At 46.7% G+C, this 19655-nt stretch overlaps 1 protein-coding gene across 10 annotated transcripts in view; it reads left to right on the top strand.

Moving 5' to 3' along the window:
- The first annotated feature begins 4980 nt into the window (after positions 1-4980).
- Positions 4981-19655, top strand: part of RNF220 (ring finger protein 220) — a 222210-nt gene continuing 207535 nt past the window's right edge. The window contains exons 1-2 of one of the 10 annotated variants that reach the window (XM_033067117.2): positions 4981-5625; positions 12861-13601. In XM_033067117.2, coding sequence (XP_032923008.1) covers positions 12977-13601 — 625 coding nt within the window. In that variant the 5' untranslated portion in view covers positions 4981-5625; positions 12861-12976. Of the gene's footprint in view, positions 5626-6705; positions 7468-7552; positions 7908-8174; positions 8282-8531; positions 8583-12860; positions 13602-19655 lie in introns of those variants that run through there. The other 9 variants (XM_033067113.1, XM_033067119.2, XM_033067120.2 and 6 more) reach the window with 9 other exon arrangements.

The raw sequence follows: 19655 nt of genomic DNA, 5'->3' as shown, positions 1-19655 counted from the left end.
GTTATTATTATTTTTTTCTAGAGAGGAATACCACCTCGTTGGCATGACAACGGTGCTGTGGGCCACCATAAACACTGGATCATTAGCACCAATGCATTGGGCCATTATGTAGGCTTGGCCATCAGCACGGCTAAGGTGTGTGAGTTTATGGTGCAATCCCATTCATGTGACAGCATGGGAATTATCACAGCAGTCACAGTAGTGAGCACTACAGCTGATGCTGAGGTCCAGCCTTATACAGAATTACTTACTGCATTGGCAGAAAGCATTTTTCCTTTGAAAGAAGGCAGGCACAAAGCATAGGATTGAAGTCACCTATGGTGTGTGGGCTGCCTCACATCTAATGCAGCTCCTGGGAGGGACCACAGATATCGTAATACTCAGCACTTTAAACTCCTAAACAACATCGTTGTGTGTTATGCAGTATCATGAGAAAATGCACATGAATATAAGACACCTACTGTGTATTTTCTCCTAAGAACAGGCAGTTCCCACCACTACAGCTGTGCAGGGTGTTCAGCATGGCCCTGAATTACATGCACAATTTGTATGTTCTTGGGCAAGAGCAACTTGTCTTCCTTTTTACTGTAAAGCCCCATTTCAGCTTACACATATCTGTAGTAGATATTAATAACAATCATGCTGCACTTGGCTGCTGCAAACTCTGACTGATGAGAGCAGCCCTAACTCACACAAGTTTCCAATTGATTTTATCTCATGTTAAGCTCTAACTAATCACACCGGAGAGCTGCCTTAAAAGCTCACTAGATCTGTCCTGCTCAGGTTTGTTTGCCTGGCTAAAAGGGGAAGTGGGTATTTTTTCCCATCCTCTGCTGAATTTGGCTTCCCTGCTGTACTGGGAAGGGATGAGGAGGAGCCTGGAGCCACAGGTCCAGGCTGTGGAGGCAGTGCTCCCCTGCCCCAGGCTATACAGCTTGTTTGGGCCCCAAAAGCGAACCCAACATTTTCACTGCAGTACAGTCACATCAAACAAAAATAAATAAGAAGATCAAAGTGTTGTGCACCCCATGCACTTCCCGTGGGCCAAAGCAGGAGCCACCACTCTGAACTGCTCTCGGACATGGCTCAAGCTTTCCCTGGCTTCTGTGGCACAGTTCAATAGCTCTGCCTTAGTTTTACTTGATCCCATTAATGACAAAAATGACAAACACATATGCGTTGCCTTTATAGCTATTTCACGCTTTGACATGATCCCAGGCAAGTTACCTATGCTGTCAGTGTGATGGATGGTGCACAGAAGGGGGGTTGGACAGGTGTAGCTCTTCTCACAGGGAAATATTTTTCCACACCATTAGCCTGTGGAACTCCTAGCAACAGGATATTGCTCAGAGAGGGATTTTAAAAAGCCTTGAAAAAAGAGTGGATGCTTGTAGAGAAAACAAGTGTCCAGTGTTGTAATCAAATTTTAGAAACAGTTGATAGGGAAGGGTGTTGCTTGCATGCATGTGTTTAAATCACACACTGTGGCTACCAGAGTTTTGGAGAGAACTTTCCTTGGGAGCCAATGTCCCAGAAGTGCCTCTTCTAGGGCTCTAGCTGTGTCAGGCTTCAACTGTAGAAATGATAATGTAGTTGATGGTCACATAAGAGCAGTCTTCCTAAAACACTTGATACAGTTACTTGTCTGACATCTGCCATCCAGTGTACAACATCTTTTTTGGAGAAGGAATTTTCCAAGGGGAAGGTCATATAGGAAGTGATACTGCAGGACAATGATATATAAAGAATACATAGTACTTGTTTCAAAATCCCAGGCATGGTCTCCACTCTGCAGTAGAGATTCAGTGATGAACAAAGTTTAAAATTATACTGGCATCTTGCAGCATGTTGTGAAAATCAAAACCAAGAGGTTCTTTTGTGTTAGTCAGCAGACTGGAAGAGATCTAGGTGATGATGATGATAGCGATGCTGATAATGACAGCAGTGATGATGATGATGATGATGATGATGTTGATGATGATGATGATGATGATGAGAAGCATGATAATGACAATGATTAAGAAGAAGAAGATCAGTTTATCTCTCAGCCATAGAAAATTTTTGTAGGCTGAAGAAAATTTTCTTACTACTAGTCTTATGAGTCAACAAGTCATTTAAAGGACTGTTTTCTCATTCTGGGAAGACTAGTCACTAAGATTGTGCCAGCTCTAAATTTTCTGTCAGATAGTGTGATTTCAGCCCCACCTCTGCCAAATTCTTCCAATGAAGAGAGAGGGCTCTGGCAGAGGGCAGCCACAGATGGCTCAGAAGATGAAGAGATCCCATATTAGCTCTCCTGAGCTCTGGGACAATCCTTACACCAACCACTAGAGTAAAGCCCAGATCAGCTGCTAAGACCAGAATAATGCTCCCAAACTCATAGGTCAACCCTCATCTCAGATGTCCTTGCTAATAGCATCGGAGTGAGACACAGCTGACTGCACAGCCTCCAAGCTCCTGTCCTCCTGGAGTGTAGCCACCAGCTTAGGGATGCTTAAACCAGGGCCACAGCTCTGACAAAACCAGGGGATAAAATCATTTGGACAGCAGGGAGTTGTGGCACTGGCAGCCCTGCCCAGCAGCTCCTCCCCGGAGTGGCCGAGGTCGCAGCGGCGAGGGCAGGGTGGCGGTGGCACGGAGCTGAGACGCGCTGGCTGTAGCCAGCAGAGGGCATGGACATTACACACGGCAGCCAGCCACCCACACCCCGCTGGGAGCCACTGCCGCCTCGGAGACTGCGAGAAAAAGTTTAGTTTTAATCAGTTAAGTAATTCGTTTGCCATCTTTCCCCCTCCACCCATACTGCAGATGAAGTGATGCAAAGGAATGGTCTGGGTCTGGCTATGGGCGGTGATGGTGCCAGTGGCTTCAGGACGTGGTTCCGTAACTGGAGAATTTCAGCATTTCTTGGGGTGTCACTTTCTGGGGGACAGAATAGGGCACACAACTGAGCAGCTCCCAACAAATGCAACTGCTTGTCGTAAGATCCCAGTGTGCTGCCCGTACACAGGCAGCACAGTCTGCCCTTGCTTTCTGCAGTTGCTGCTACAGTTTATCACATTTCTCAGTCCTTGTTTTATACAATAGCAGCTAGAGGACATCATGATGGGTGAGAGGGTCTCTTGTTTTAAGGATGCACATTGGTACTATAAGGATACAACAGACTTCCAGCCAAGGCACTGTTCATGGTGGGATTTACATGTGTACTTGCCTTTATGTATTATTAGTAATCATATTTAAATCTGTATGCATATAGTGCATCCAATCAACCCTATAGGTTCAGGATTGTGTATATTAACTTTGTCTTTAGTATTTAGAACAGTGTTTGCAATGGGAAGGGACAGCACTGTGATAGCCTGCAACAATCTCAAATTTTGTTTTAACATTAAGTGAACAAAAAAACCCACAACTGGAGGTGTACCCTATTACTCTTGGAGATGAGCAACACAGTCAAAGTTAAATCAGATGTTCAAAGTTATTTTAAGGTCCAAATAATCAGTGTAGCATATATATTTCAGTGGAAAATTTTCCTATGGGCCTCTGTGCATATCACAGCTCCATAGTGGTGCAGGAGTCCATGTTTATGGATCCATTTTCAGGATCAAAATCCTCATTAGTAATACAGATTAATGGTAATTACAAATATAAATAACTTGAGTGTATCTTCTTATTTTCCTCTGAAGACATTGCTCACAGAAGCTAGCTAAATGCCAGATTTGTTCCCTGAATCCAAGCTGTATTAAGTTTGTGTGTGATGATGCAGTAACATAAAGTTAAATAAAGCTGCTTTTTTTTTCAAGCCTTAAAACACGGAGCTTGGTTCTCAGCTAGCATAAATTGGACACTGGCGCAGGATTCAGATCCCTTTTTCCATACTAAGAAACTGAAAGAGTGGGAAAAAAAAGCTTTTGGCTAAGAACAAAAGAAAGAAGTTTAAATCTGAGGGATCATTTTTCATGATGTTTTAAGTACTGAAAATACTTACTGAAAAATAATAAGAGTACTTTTTTCCCCCCCCCTGGAATTCTGTAATTTTGATGGTGAATCTGTAGCACAGGTTGGGCTGTGACTGAATGTTTTCCCCAGGATCCCTGGGAGATAAGGGATGGTTTTTAATGTGGCTTCCTGAAGGGTGTCAAACTCTGATGTTATTTAAAATGTGGCTTATCTACACTACCCTGTGGAATATTTACTGAAGTCCTGAACTGTTGATGCTTTTGGTGGGGAGTATGCTACAGGATGAGTGCCTTGGAAATGTGTGTGGTGCCAAATATTTCCGGGTCCCCAGACAAAATGGTAGGACTCAGGTGTCGAGACATGTCTCTATGCACAGCCTGTGGGATAGCTGTTTCCAGAGAGATGTTTGAAATCACGAGTGCAAAAAAACCCAACAACTTCAGTCAGTCAGAGGGTAACTACAAGGTGTTACTGATGAGCAAAAATACATCCACAATAATGTTTGCTCCAATTTCTGAGAGATTTTTACCTGAACTATCCAAATGCCAGTTTTTACACAAAGCAGAAAAATGAATTCTGGAATCTGAGCCCACATTTACCATGGTGCCATGGCTGATCCATGGGAGAAGGTAGCACTTGCTGCCTGCCTTGCCATCCTCCTTGCTCTTGCACACGGTACGCAGGAAAGCAACAGTGGAGCAGATGCCTTAAAGGGAAGCAGGCTCTTTTTGGTGGGTATCATCAGCCTCTGAGTGACTGAGCTGCAGGTGAGAGCAGGGAACAGGGCTTTTGGTGGTTGTGTCAAGAAAGTACATGAAGCTTCTTCACCCAGGTGCTTTCTTCCTGAGTTGAAAAGCTTGAAATGTTTTATTTTGAAATTTAAGAGTGAAAATAAGAAAGTTGTTTATTGTTATTATTATTAATAAAATTTCAAAAGATTTTGTAACTCAAAAGTCATGCAAGCATAAGACCTATCTGCATAAGACCTGTCTCTGAAATGCTGCAGGAAAGATGGGTGGGTTTCAGTCCAGCAAAAAGCAAGCCATCATGTTCTGCACCCAGTTATGGCCCTGAGGACACACTTCACGCTGTGCCTATGGACAGTTTTATAGGGGCTGGTACATGCAGTGATCCTGGAGTAACAGGTAAAGCCAGCCCATACACTTTAGTGATGAGTCACTGCTTACACAAAAGTTGTTGGATGACATAAGCATGTGATCCCTCTTGCTGTCAAACACAGAATATAGCCAAGCAGTTGATTACGCTGATGGAGAGGACTTCTTTCGGTGTATGTCACATAGCATAGTTGTATTTTGAGAATGCCAGTGCAGAGTTGGAGAAGAACCATAAAATGCTGCCCATACTATTTTTGAGAATAACTTGAAATTATTTAGCAGTTGAAGAAAAAAACACAAAACATTTTGCTCTTGAGCAAAACAAGTAAGTCTCTTGGATCAATGTTTGGTGTACTTCACAAGGAACAATGAGACAAGTGTTTCTTTTGAGTCCCCATCTAAAACTGGCTCTTCCATTTCCTATGACGGGCAGTTTTTGCTCGGGACACTCCTAGGGCTGGCAGGGAAGTTGCCTGTGGCCGAGGTGGAGCGTGTGTGCAGAAGGGTTTGTGCAGAGCTGCGACGTGCATCCAGGAAACATTAAAACAGCAGTGTGAGTGCCGTGCGTGCGTGCCGCAGTTGGGAAACACTGGGAGTGTGAAGTCCCTAATTTGCTCTCTGGCTCTGCTGTGGCTGTCCAAGGCAAGTTTGGGGTTGATGCCCGGCCCTGGAAATCATGCCCATCCCATGCCAGAGCATGCCGCGGGGTACGTGAGGGAAAGCTGCGTCCCCATGGGCATCCCGAGGGGAGTCGGCTGCCTCAGGGCCAGAAGGGTACGGGGCTGCCCCGAAGCGGGGAAGCCGCCCCCCAGGGGGCCCAGCAGCGTCCCGCTGCAATTTGGGAGGGAGCTACACGGTGGAAAATATGAGCAGTGCCAGGCGGGTGGGTGAGGTCGGCACGGCGGGGCTGGGAGGAGAAGCGGCGCTCCCGGGAGAGCAGCAGCCCCCGACGCCCCGCTTTGGCAACTCCGGGGGCCACGGCTGGCGGGCAGCCGGCGGGTGGGCGCCGGTCCTGGACTGCATTTCCCATACTGCCCGAGTGCCCTAATGTATGCAGTGCTCAGCCCGGCTCCGTGTGTGTGAGAGTGTATGTGTGCGTGTGTGTGTGCGCGCGTGTGTGTGCGTGTGTGTGTGCGGCGAGAGCCCCTCGGAGAGTGGAGGCTCATTCACTGATGAGAGCCGGCACTGAGAGGCAGCACTGCTCCTTCCCTCGCACCCCCGCCGCCTCCCGCGCTGCTACATGCGAGCGGCGGGCGGGCAGCGGGGCCAGCACGCCCGGGACTGCCCCGCTCCCCGCACGCCGCCAGCTCCGCGCAGCGCCCGCCGCCAGCCGCACCGTGAGTACCGGCCACCGCGCCCGCCCGGCCACACGCAAACTTCAGGGCAAGTTTCAACCCCCCCCCTCCTACCTCCATCCCAGTCCCCGCGCCCTTTCCCTCTTCCTCCTTCTCCCTCCCCAGCGCCGGGGAAGCCGGGCGGCTCGGCGGCGGCAGGGAGCCGCGCCGGCCGCGGGGAGGGCCGGGTGGGTGGGGATCGGCATGGTAATGCCGAGGGGAAAGGCAGATAAAAGGGGGCCCCCCCCGCACCCTCGGCAAGCCCCGAGCTGCCCGGATCCTCCCCCCCCGGTGGTTTTCCGAGGGGGACCGGTAGCCACCAGGGGGATCAGGTGCCGGGGACCGCCGCGGCAGCCCGGCTGGGGACCGCGCACGGCAAGGGGGAGCCCGGCCGGACCCGGAGACCGGCACAGATCTCTTGCTCCCAAATAGATATCATTTTTTAAACTATTTTTCTCCCTTTTCTTTTTTCTTCCGTATTTTTCGGTGGGGCAAGCCGGGCAGTTATTTCCTCGCTTCTCTCCGCTGCTCCCGGCGCTCGCTCTCTCCGCGGTCGCTCTGGGCAGCGACAATTTCAGCTGCAAAACAAAAACTTTTTTCAAAGGAAATAAGCAGACCCACGCATCCACCCCGGGGGGTTTGTTGGTTTGGGATTTTTTTGTTTGTGGGTTTTTTTTCCCCCTTTAAAATATACAAACTTAGTCTTTTATTTTGCAATAAAAGTATCCGGGGAAAAAAAATACAAAAAACAAAAACCAACCAAAACCCAAAACACCCGCCAGGGTTTCTGTGCGTTCAAGCAACACTGCCCAGACAGCAATTTTATTTACTCCGAAGCTTTCATTTTTGCGATCGCGCAGTCCCCGGGTGAACTTTAGTTTTAAGCCGTCCCCAAAATGCGCGATCCCCCCTTAAAGACCGATAATTTCTTTTTTGACCACTCGTTGTTAAGTCGCACTTAGCTTAATTTTGGACGCGGCTGAAGTTTGTCCAACATCCTCGTCCCTCTTCGGGTCCTTCATCTCTAAAAGATTGCCGCCCTTGCCCCTGGCTGCTTCCAGGTAGGAACCAAGTGCCTGGATCTCACATGCGGTGTTGTTCTGGTTTTATTATTGCAGATAAAACAAAGGTAGAGAGGCGGTTTAAATTGGCAGCGTTATTCAACGAATGAGCTAAAATTACTCCACATGTGAATGGCGTAGCTTGGAAAGCCAGAAGAGGTGAAAGGAATTATCCCTGTTTTTGCTTTAGGTTCTTTAGAAAACTTTCTGGATCATCCAGCGATGCGATCGAGAATTTGCAGAATTTTCTTTCTTTTAACCAACAACCCCAGCTCTAGACCAGGGAAGTCTGTAAATAGGTTGGAAGCATGGAAAATAATTCTTCACCTTCAGATCTAAATACATAAAAACCATCTGGTTGACCACAATGAAATCATTAGGAACTGTCTACTTAAAGAGTTGTATTGAATGCTTATCCTTCCACACAGGAAATGTGTATGGTAAGTGATTGTTGCAATAAATCCAAACAACTCTGGGCATCTTCGCGTTTGATGATCTTTGTAACTCGGGTTTTAAAAAGGAAGAAAAAGTGGAGGGGTGGAAAGGCGACTTAGCGGGTTGTACGGACAGGGCTGGCGGTGCCCCCTCCCGCTGCCCTCCCCGGAGTGAATAATTCCCGAGGCGGCAGGAGAACAGCGGCCCCGGCTGCGTCCCGATCGCCGCTTCCCGGCGGGACATGCGGGGCCAGGCGGGAGCGAGACGAACCGAACCGCCCGGGTCGGAGCGGGCCGGGCCGGGCCCTCAGCCCCGGCCCCGCCGAACACCTGTTTAATGCGCTGGCGGGGAGCGCGGAGCGGCGGGCTTGGCGGTGCTGGTAGGCTCCAGCCCGGGGTTCACCCCCGACGGATTTTATTTTATTTGGGTTTATTGAACGATCTCGGGCAGGAGAGAAGATCCGGGAGCAGGAGGGAGAGGGGGCGGCGGGCGGGTGCGAGCCCGCCTGGCCGCCCGCGGGGGGCGTGAGGGGCCGTGAGGGGCCGGGGCCGGGGCGCGCCCGCCGCCCGCGCTGCCCGGCCGAGCGCGGCTTCCCCCGCAGCGCATTTCGTTTGGATTTCGCCAACTCGGGAGCGGGGCCGGGAATGCGAGCTGGGGGCGAAGCGGCAGCAAACCCATGGGTAGGCTGTGGGTTGGGTTTTTTATTTCTTCTTTCTCTGTTTTCCTCTTCCCAAACCCCCGCTGCTTCCTCCCTCCGGCAGCCGCCGCCGCGGGAGCGCCCTCCAGGCCCTGGGGCTTTTCCCCGCGGTTTTTTTTCTTTTCTGAATAATAATAATAAAATAAATTAAAATAAAAAGGTTTTTATTTTTTATTTTTTAATTTTTGGGTTTTTAAATTTTTTTTAATTTTTGAAGAAGAAGTTTACAGCCAAACAGGAGCGGGGCGCAGTCCAGGGCCGGGACCGGGACCGGGGTCACTCCGCCCGGCCCCGCCGCCTCCTCCGCTCACCGCGCTCCTGATTTTTTTTCCTTTCGCCCTTAAACCGGTTTTCACGGCAGCTGTCCGAGTGTGCGGCTGCAGTTGGCATATTTCACGCGTTGGAAAAAAAATTAACTGTTTTTCCTTTGTATCTTAATCCCGTGATGAGAGCTCTCCTTTGTTGGCTTTCGAGCTTGCATTTGTTTTATTTATTATAAGGAAATCCAGTTTGGTTCAAATATATAATCCATTTGAGCACTTAAATCCCCAAACAGCTGGCATTATTTTGTTTTATAATCTTTGGCTTTTCTGCGCAGAGCATATTTCTAAATTCCTACTTGACATTTATGGGGAAAAACTTTTTAATGTAAATGGATATTGTGATTTTTTTTTTTCCTGGGTATTTTCTAATTTACATGCATCATCAATTTTCCTGGATTTCCTAATGTTTTAATCTTTTTTCTTCCCCTATATCTTGTTAATTAATTTTTTTCCCCAAGAAAACTTTTTTTTTTTTTCCTGGAGGGAGAAAGACGTTAATTTGCCCCATTACTTTAATCTCTGGCATTTGGAAATGGTTGAGAGACCACAAAAATGCAACCTGTTGTAGAAACCAGAGTGGTGTGTTTTATTTATTTTAATCGATAGCAGAGAGGTGATTTAGTAATAGGAACTCTGAGTAACATTTAGTAAAAGATTTGCAGATCTGGTGGCTGTGTATGGGGTGTGCATGTGCTTGCATATGAGTGCGTTTCTTTGCAGGCTGATTAGCAAGTGGGTTTTACACTTATAACCAGTGGTCACTGCTGTTTTCTCCACTTGGTGAGCGTTTGTGATGCCTGATAAATGCAGCTCTGTCATGGCTTCTCCTACTTTTATCAGACTTTCCTTTTAACTTATGCAGCGCCATGCTACGACCTTTGTAAGCAGAGGATTCAAAACTAAACCAGAGAGAACTGATTACTACTTGTTTCTTGGTGAGAGATTTTTTTTATGGTTCAGAGCTAAAGGCTCTTGATACAATTTGCCTTGGTCGTGGTGTGTTTAGCCTCGTTATGAGGAACATACACGATTGCACAGGTAATTTGTGTACACCTTAAACAGGGTTGCTCTAAAAGCCAATAAGTGTGCATATGGGTAGCCATAAAAAATAATACTAAAAAAAACATAGTTAGTTTTCAGTATGTCCATCTAACCTTCATACTTGGTAGACAGTTTATATAGCTTCCTAGATTGATCTCCACCCTCCCTCCCTCAACTCCTTGTTTAGTTAATTCAACAAAGACTTTTTGCAATCTGTTTGGAGTTTGTCTGATGCCGTGGAAAAGTAGCTGCTGATTTATTTGGTTGCTTTTCGATTTCTGTCTCTAGCCCGTCTTTTCTCCTCCTTTCAGCGGGGATGTCAGCTGTTATTACTTCCTATTGATCCCTTTGCAAAGTGAGAAGTGAACTAAAATTAATGTCAATTCCACTGCTCAGATCAATAGCTGGAGTTATTTTAATCTGGATTTGCGCGAGGTGCTAAATTAAAAAAAATCAGCATAGAGGCAGAAAAGTAGCAGCTCCTCACTCCACCTGTGCCCACTGCCTTCCCAGCACCAAGTGTTCCCTCCAGCTGATTACCCTGCAATCCATATTTTTTTAATTAAGAAGGTCAGTTAGTTTTCTTATTTTTGGGTTCTGTATTTAAACCTATGACATTTTGACATTGGGAGTGTATTAACGATAGATTTTCATAATGACTGGTCCGCCGCAGCCTAATCTGTCCATGTTGCTGGGGGGTGGGGAGGTGCTGGGCGAGAAGGGAGCAAGAGAGAACGAAAAAGGAAGTGGGAGCTGAAAAAAAATTAAATTTGGCTGGCTGAGATATTGTAATGTGTTGATTTATTCCTGGTGTAATGAAGTTTGCAAACGAATAAATGGCCATAGTGATTCACAGTATCCTACAGGAGTGTCAAGTGTTGTGGCCAGATTACTAATTTATGAAATACATTTAACGTAATGGTGTGAAAGCACAAGTAAAAATAGAAAAGCAGGCAGAGGTGGTTGCCTTCTTTTTTTCTCCTGGAAATCTGTGTTTTTCTGTGATTGCTCAGTTTTGCTTCCATGTGCATGATCATTTATTTCTGAGAACAGTGGCTTATTTGCATGCATCTCTTCGAAAATATAATTGTGCACACACACACACACACACGCATATATATATATATATATATATATATATATATATATTTACATGGTTATATAATTCTCCAAAAACTCCAAATTTGCCAGTGGCTGCAGTTTTCTGACCTCCAGATTTTGATCAGCCTCATGTGAAGCAGCAGAGCAAGTGTACCCAGGACTGCAGTGCTGACCAGGCTGCCCTTGGCATCTCTCACTCTTCTTCTCCCCCTCACTGCCTGTGGCAAGAACTCAACGAGAAAGTTATTTAAAATTTGGAAGAGAGCAAATCCGTTAATGCGAGATACATAATCTGGTAATTTAGCAATGATGTCTGTAAGGAGTGCCAAATGAGGAAGCAGAGAGATGATGTCCACTCATCTTCACAATTCATAACAGTCAGTGGAGCGGCTGGGTACAGGATGGGAGAGAGGAAATGCTATCACTGAACTGCATTAAAGCCCCAGACTGGATTTCATACACTTTGTTAACCTAGGCTCCCTCATTCATGGAGTACAAAAGGCACTCCATTAGGGAGACACTCTTTCACTAAGTTTTATTTGAGATGTTTGACCCTCTGGATTTAAGAGGCACAATTTGTAACAGCTTTTTATTATTATATGATTTTTCTGGCCCTTTGAGCTCCAGCGGCTAGTATATTGTTTCAAAGTTATAGTCCTTGTATTTTAAGCTGGGTTGTGGGGCCTGAATGGCAGGCGGCGGAAGCTTAAAAGAAAAGGCATGAGATTGATTGGGGGAGAAAATAACTACACAAAAAGGCACTGCGAACTGGGGGAGATAGAGAAAGAAGGATTTTCCCTTCTTTCACCCTGGGAGGGGGTTGTGGCTGGGTGGGTGGTTGCAGCCAACCTGGGAGGCTCAGCAAGATGCAAGGCAGAAATTTTGTTAACATTTTCCTCTAAATGTTAATGGCACATCCAGGGCAGTTTACAAATCTACTTAAGAGTGAGTGCATTAGGAACTAAAATTACTGATCCATCCTCTCTTGTCCCCGACCCGAAAGGCAGATGCTTGCAGAGATCAGATGGCAGAAGCACCCATTATGATTTTAAATATTATCAGAGACGCCAGGCATTTTACTGGGGAAGTCTCTTCTCCTTTAGCTCGCAGGGACTGTGGGTGCATGCATGGGTGTTTGTGTGTTACACACACACACACACCCAGACACAGCCACATTCCTACGTTCCAGTGGTGTGTATACATACATATGATGGTATTGAGTACTGTCTGTATACATCTACCCATATGTACTGTGAGGGAGAGAAAATACCTGTCAGTTACGTACGTCTCAAGCATTGTGCACAGTAATAACCATGTGTGCTCTCTGATTTGGGTAACTGTGTGCAATGGATATTTTTATATTTTATGTTGGTTCTACACACCCAACCCCCAAGCAAAAGCAAATAGCAGAGGTTGTGTATGTGGGGGCTTTCTTAAGTTTATTGCAGATATATATATGTGTGCCACTTGCCATATAAAATTCCACTTATAATTTGGAGTTACTATGTTAATTTTAGACTGAACATTTTTTATTAGTGCATTATTAAATCTGCATGTTATTATGTTTGGTTTGCCTTTCATCCATCTGCACTGGATGATACCCTTTAACCTGGAGGGCCAGGGCTGACTCCACTAGCGTGTGAAGTTGTCTATTGATTTTCTCGAATGAGAACAGTGGCGCATCTCCGGCCGGTGGCTTGTAACACATGTGGCCACTCTGCTGCTGGAGCATCCCGGAGAAATGAGTGCAGAAACCTAATTGGCTGTGTTTTCTTTCCCTTTCTGTTTCCTTGCAGTGTTCGAAGGGTGATGATGCTCCAGTAATTTTCCCCGCTCCATTCCTAGGCATCGCTTTGCTTTCCTTCCGGGGAAGATTGTTCTGCTTGTGATCCTGCTGAGGAAAGACACTCCGATGGACTTACACCGGGCAGCATTCAAGATGGAGAACTCACCCTATCTCCCCAACCCACTGGCCTCCCCAGCACTGATGGTTCTTGCCTCCACTGCCGAAGCCAGCCGTGATGCTTCCATTCCCTGCCAGCAGCCGAGGCCTTTTGGGGTCCCTGTGTCAGCAGACAAGGACGTGCACATTCCCTTTACCAATGGCTCATATACTTTTGCCTCCATGTATCACCGCCAAGGCGGGGTGCCGGGAGCATTTGCAAACCGTGACTTTCCTCCATCCTTACTTCACCTTCACCCCCAGTTTGCACCCCCCAACCTGGACTGCACCCCGATCAGTATGTTGAACCACAGCGGCGTTGGGGCTTTCCGCCCCTTTGCATCCACTGAAGACCGGGAGAGCTACCAGTCAGCCTTTACACCGGCCAAGCGCCTCAAAAACTGCCACGACACTGACTCACCCCATCTGCGCTTCTCAGACACTGATGGGAAGGAGTATGAGTTTGGCACCCAGCTCCCCTCCAGCTCCCCTGGCTCCCTCAAAGTTGATGATACAGGGAAGAAGATCTTTGCTGTTTCTGGCCTCATTTCTGACCGTGAGACCTCATCCAGTCCAGAAGACCGAAGTGACAGATGTAAGTACCTCTGTTGACTTGATGGTTCTTTAATTGTGCCTTGTTGAGATACGCAACAGGTGATTGCCCCAGAGTTCTGTGAGACTTGCTGGAGGCAGAGGCAAAGCTGCCTTTCCTGCCTGCTGAGCTCAGCCATGCAATATTGCCTTGTTCTTCCAAAAGGATATTGACAGATTTTAAGATGAGGTACTCTTGAAGGAAACTCACCTTTCAGCACAAAGCTGGAGAGGTGAAATTGACCATACAGAAAGCTGTCCATGCACCAGTGTGAGGCTATAGGTGCTGGTACAGGTACGTGTGTAAACAGGGATGCAGCTGGAATGTGTAGCAGGAACTTTCCCAAAGCTCACAGCAAGCGTGTGCACCCTGCTTCTTCAGGTGTTTCTTTCTGATCTTTTCTTCATGCACACCATTCTTAGAGCAAATGCATTACCGACGGTCAGGATTCCTGCCTCAGCTTAGGACAAAAGTACTTTTTCCTCTGGTTAACTTAAGGATATTGTTGGCCACTGAGCTTCCTCTTTAACACAAATACAAATTGTCTTTACAGTTCAATAAGCTGTTGCATCATGTGCTTTCTCTGTTTCCCCCATTTTGGTACCCATTGAAAGGTGATGTGCCCTTTTGCAGGCCAGTGATTGGACTGAAGGAGCCCAGTGCACTTGTTCACGACTGTAACTGTTCCCCCATCACCTTGTCCCTTGTGGAGCTGCCTGCACAGAGGGTCAGAGCTGTCCTTCATGAAGGGCAGGTTTGCAGAGCAGCGAGGTGACCCTCCCTGGGGAGTGGTCTGGGGGCAACAGAGCATGGTACCCCAAGGAAGAGCGCTAACTTATGATTAGACTTTTCCTGTAAACCCAGACGTGTAATCAAGGAGTGAGTGGTTTGCTTTTCACATGGGCTCCTTTGTTCTGTTCAATTTTATTAATAGAAAACAATTTTATTATTGTTGTTGTTATTATTATTACTTTTTTAAAAAAACAAAAACCTGCTGCACCGTTGCTTCCTCTCCCTTTCAGATGTGATTTTTCTTCTCCCCTTTATGATACCAAGGAGAGTAATAGAGACATTGTGGCTCTCTCTCCCCTGTCGGCGCTGCTTCCTCAGGCTGTCTCCTTGAATTAGGCACTGTGCTAACTTACCGGTGCTAAAAGACATCTGCCTAAACCCAGCGTACCTTTTCAATAAAAGTCATCATAAAATCAACCTGCCTTTTAAATCCATCGCTCTTTGGTTTTGAAATATGCTGCAAGTGTGTCTTTTATTGTCGGCGTTTGCGAGGGTAGGACAATTCCCACTGATGGAAGGAGCCGTGTATTTCTTGCAGTAGCAGTGTGATCTCTTGTGTCTCTCCCCCCTCTCCTTCTGATCCACCCCCGACCATGCTACTTTTTGTGCCGTAAGCTCCTTTCATTGTTCAGCATCTCCTGTCTCTCTTTTTGGGTCTGTAGGGAAAGTGGCTGTAGGTGGGAGCACATGTGGATGTGTGAAAGCTGGTAGTATAATTATCCATGAGGGAGGCAGGTGAGATGGCAAGGCTTAGAGACATCTTTGTTGATGCTCTTTTCCTTATCGATATAACCTGGCTGGGAAAATGAAGCTTGCTCGAAAGAGTTCTCTGAGAGATAGCGGCGGAGGAGAGAATCCACCGGCTAAATGAATTTAGAGCGCATCAGCTGCTATGGATCTTGCTGGCAAAATCCTGTCAGATACCCCATTTAAAGAAGTAAATCTGTTAAATGAATTAGACCACATGGAGCACAGCTGCGGACAGACAGACACATCCACATCCATCGCCGTGCCTTGCCTTTGCCAAGAGCGTGTGCCGGACGCGGATCTGCTCCTTCTGGGAGCAGACAGGGCTTTGCACAGACACAGGCAGGTTGACACCGAGTGCCAGTGCTGCTGCCAGTGCCGTGACAGGGAACTTGCCAGGGAAAGGAAGCAGAATAAAAACTTTACAGGCAGCTTGGAAAACTTGGGCAGAAGTGGAAGGTGCTTTGTTGTATTTTTTTGTTACCGTGTTGAATTTCTTTAAGATGCTTTTCTGCATGGTAGAGCTGGTCAAATGCAACATCCCTGATACTTCATCAGCATTAAAATTTCTCTGTAACTACCAGGATGATTACAATAAAAATGTCTGTTGGCTCTGTGTCATATTCCCATCACATATAGATACTGTACCATGGAAACTTCTGTCCGTTAAGACGGCGAGTTTATTTGGTGTGTGCATACACACCTATGGGTGTGTTTGCTGGAGGCTGAGGGCGAGTTGTGGAGCTTTTAGAGGATCCTAATGGTCTTTGGTGCTGGCCATCAGAAAACAAAAAGTTCTGAAGTGAAGAATTCAAGAGATCACTGTTTGCCGATAGAATGGTGGTAATTTTTTTCCATTAGCATTTGCAGATATATTTTCGAAGTTTCTGTAGGCACGTGTACTTTGGGGGTTTGTCGTCTCTGAGAAGTTTTGTGGATTCCTTGTGTAACTCTTGTATATAACTCTTTGTAAAAGCTGCCTGCTTGTGCTTCTTAAGGAGCAGGTAGGTGGCTGTAGCTTCAAGGTAAAAATGTAATTAGGCTTTTCTACAACTGCAAGGAAAAATTGTAAAATTTTATTAGATCAGCAACGCCCTCCCATGTCTAACGGGTGCTTTTCAGGTTTGCAGAGCTTCACCATTTTGGTGTGTTTTTCAGATTGCTGAAAGGGTTTCAGTTACATGGAAGCTGAATTACTATGATTGCCCTGCGTGGTCTTCTGTTCCACTGCACAGGAACCTTTTTTGAATAGATCAGTAAAATATTTGTTTCACCTCATAGCTTAAATGGTGATTTTCTAGAGAAATTCTCCCTCCTTTTCTATTTTTTTTTTATAAAAGGTAATCACTGAGTTCTAATTTCCCTGAAAAATAGGTTTTTGCTTGGAAAACTTTGCAAGAAAACACGGATCAAAGTGAAACATTGGAATGTTTGGAAGGTGCTTTTTTTGTTCCCTGCAACATGGGAAGAAAGTCTCAGCCTGCGTTCACCAGTGGAAGAAATCAGCAGAATTCAGTAAAATTATTTGTGATATGTTCTGGTGTATTCCAGATTAGCACTTGGCCCCGTAAGAGATGTGTTCATGCAGTAGAGGTTGCTCAGCCCTTTGCATAAACCTTTCCTTACTTTTAAAGCAGGATGATGCTTGGACCCATACTGCACATCCCACGAAGGGACAACATCTTTGGGGTGCTTTTGGGTAGCTCTGCATTCTTTGTTAATCAGCAAATTGGGCTGAGATGTCTGCATTTAGGTAAGTCATCTCTTGCTGTAAAATGTCAGTATTTAGGACATCCAGAGCAATGCAGTATACAGGGAACATGTGGAAAAGTGGAGCCTTTCCAGGGATAAGCAGACATACTTTGCAATGGATGGGTCCATTCCCTTAGGTGTTTGCTGGGAAAAATAATGCCATTTGTTAGAGTTTAGGAGCTTCTTGTAAAGCATGTGTTAAAGGCACTGGAAGATGTATTTTATGGGTTTGCTTTAATAAGCGTACAATAATTGAGATTCCTAGAAGGAGTGGAAATAAATGGCACGTTCCTTTCTGCAAAAGAGATCTATAGCCCTATTTTAAAATCGGGGGCGGGGGGAAAGAAAGATTCCTGTTTTTTACTTCCAATAAAATCTGTCTCAGTGTCCTTCAATCATAGTACCCAGTTCTGTGGCATTGCTTTCTCACAAAGTGACAGGCAGAGGTTGGTGCTAAAGCCAGGACCTCCTGACGAAGAGCTGGACCTTGTCAGAGCAGAGACCTCTGCCATCCCTGTGAGGCAGCCCATGGCCCCAGCCTCCCTGGGACCACAGAAGATGGTTTGCCATGACTTTCTGCTGCTTGGTCTCCATCACGTGTTATTTGTGACTGATGTGGAGCACAGACCAATGCGTGAAGATGATCCTCTACATCCTGGCCACTGATTCAGTTTCCATCCTCTGGCCAGAGTCTGGCTCTCCAAGTCTCAGTTTCCCTGCTCTTGCTGGTGGCCCTTGCCCAGCTCCTGCTGTGCCCAGGGAATGAGCATTTGAGTTGGGAGCAGGCTGGGATCCTTGCTCATCCCTTGGGTCTGCTGAGTGTAGTATGAGTGATTATATTAACATTATTTTGATTATTATTATTATTTTAGATAATCATATTTCACTGTAGACATAGTTTGAGGTGCAACTGGTTTCTTTTCTGCAGGAGAAGTCGTGTGATGTATTTAGGAGCTCTTTGTTCCACTTTGGGGTTTTAAAGAACATCTCTAGCACGGAGTTAGTTTTCCTTTTGAAACAACTGGTTTGCTATTGATCAAATGTAAATTGCACTTCAGGTGATGGACATCAGGGCTATGATGACCACAGCATGAATTCCTGAATAATGTGGTGCTTTGGAAATCAGATCGAGGGCTGTCTGTGCAGTTGCCCACCCGCGCAGACATGTGTTGGGATTTGTGTTATGACCTGTGTAGACAACTCTGTGTGTCTATGTACAAGTTCTGGGGGGAAGAAGGTTTTTTTTTTTTGTGGCAGAACAATGGATTGGAGGGGGAATGCACATGTCCACATGTCCATTGCTCACAACTCTTCCCTCTGGGATGCACCTCTTCCAAGGCTGGTAAAATTTGGGGTCTAACATGAAGTGATGCTTCATTGCTAATCAAAATCAGCCGTGTTCATGGGAAATCGCAAGCTTCACTCCGCTTGTGAAATAATGAAATAAATCGAGTGGAATGTTTCTTTCCGTCGTGCAGTGCCCTGCGTGATGTAGGAGTGAAGAAGCAACAGTGGAATTTTGGAAGGGCTGGACAGGCAGATGGGCAGTAGCAGGGATGATGGCCATGCATCCATCCCTGTTGCTCCACCAAATACACGCCATCCTTGTGGAGTAAAGTGTGCTGCGTGGAGGTCTTGGAGCACGCAGCCATCACCTCCTTTTCTGGCAACAATCTTCCCTCTCCCTCCGCAAACTGTTGCCGAGACTCCTTTCCATGCTGTTCGGCTTAATTGTCTTGTCGGGATAAAGAAATGTTTGAACAGTTAAAAGTGGGGAAGGGCTGGATGGGAGCAGCCCCGGCCGGCTGCGGGGCCATCTGGCCTCCCTTGGATCTGCCGGTCTCCAGTTTATATTTCTCTTTCTGTTATTTGGGGCTATCTGGCGCACTCGGAATACCTAATCACCATGGTGAGAGGAGGGATAGGGCTGCCTCCCCCGGCCTCCCCTTCCCATCAATTGTCATGCAGAGCCCGGCCGGGCGCTGCTCCTCGCAGCCCTCATTTGCTGTCCTCGCCCGCTCTCGGCAGAAGGATGGCTTTTAATTGATCGTTTGAGGGGGAGGGCTGGGGCTGTTTTCTCCTCCAAAATGTTTCCCCGTGCAGCCGCTGCCATCCGGCCAGCCTTCATGTCATCTCTGCCATGCCAGAGATGCCTCGTGCCCTCTCTCTTCCTTTTTGGACTCCCCGGGAGCTGCTGTAACCACTGTCTTCGGAGTGCTGAGCAACACCGAAATGTTATATTCATCCATCTCCTGCCGGAGAGATGGGCACGGATGCAGTAAATATTTATTGCTCCTCTTTTGCTCTGTGTGCCTGGATGCTGGCAGGAGGGTACTTATTGTACAATTGCAGGGAAACCCCCCCTCTCCACCTTACTCAGTATTTCCCATCAAAACCGCGGCCCCCAAAACCACTGGCCAAACCTTGCTTTTCGAGAAGGAATGAATCACATTAAATCTTCAGCCCCATCGATCAGACTCGACTGCTGTCAGAGGATTGCGGCAGGAGAAGTGCAGGCAGACTTGGCGGCTGCCGTGCTGTGCTGGGGATCGGGAATCCTGACCTCGGGCATGGCTTGGAGTCACGGTTTCCCGATCCCTAACGGGGGAGCAGTGATACCTCCCTCACAGCGGAGCGTGCCGCTTTGATATCTTCTGACAGAAGACGCTAGGCAAGGGCAAAGTATTAGTATTATTAATATAGTACAGTTAGTAGAATATTATGAACTATTATAAATCATTACTACTAAACTACAGTTATTAAAGG

Source organism: Catharus ustulatus, chromosome 9 (assembly GCF_009819885.2).
Source record: "Catharus ustulatus isolate bCatUst1 chromosome 9, bCatUst1.pri.v2, whole genome shotgun sequence".
Lineage (NCBI taxonomy): Eukaryota > Metazoa > Chordata > Aves > Passeriformes > Turdidae > Catharus > Catharus ustulatus.
This window is presented reverse-complemented; position numbering and strand designations above follow the sequence as displayed.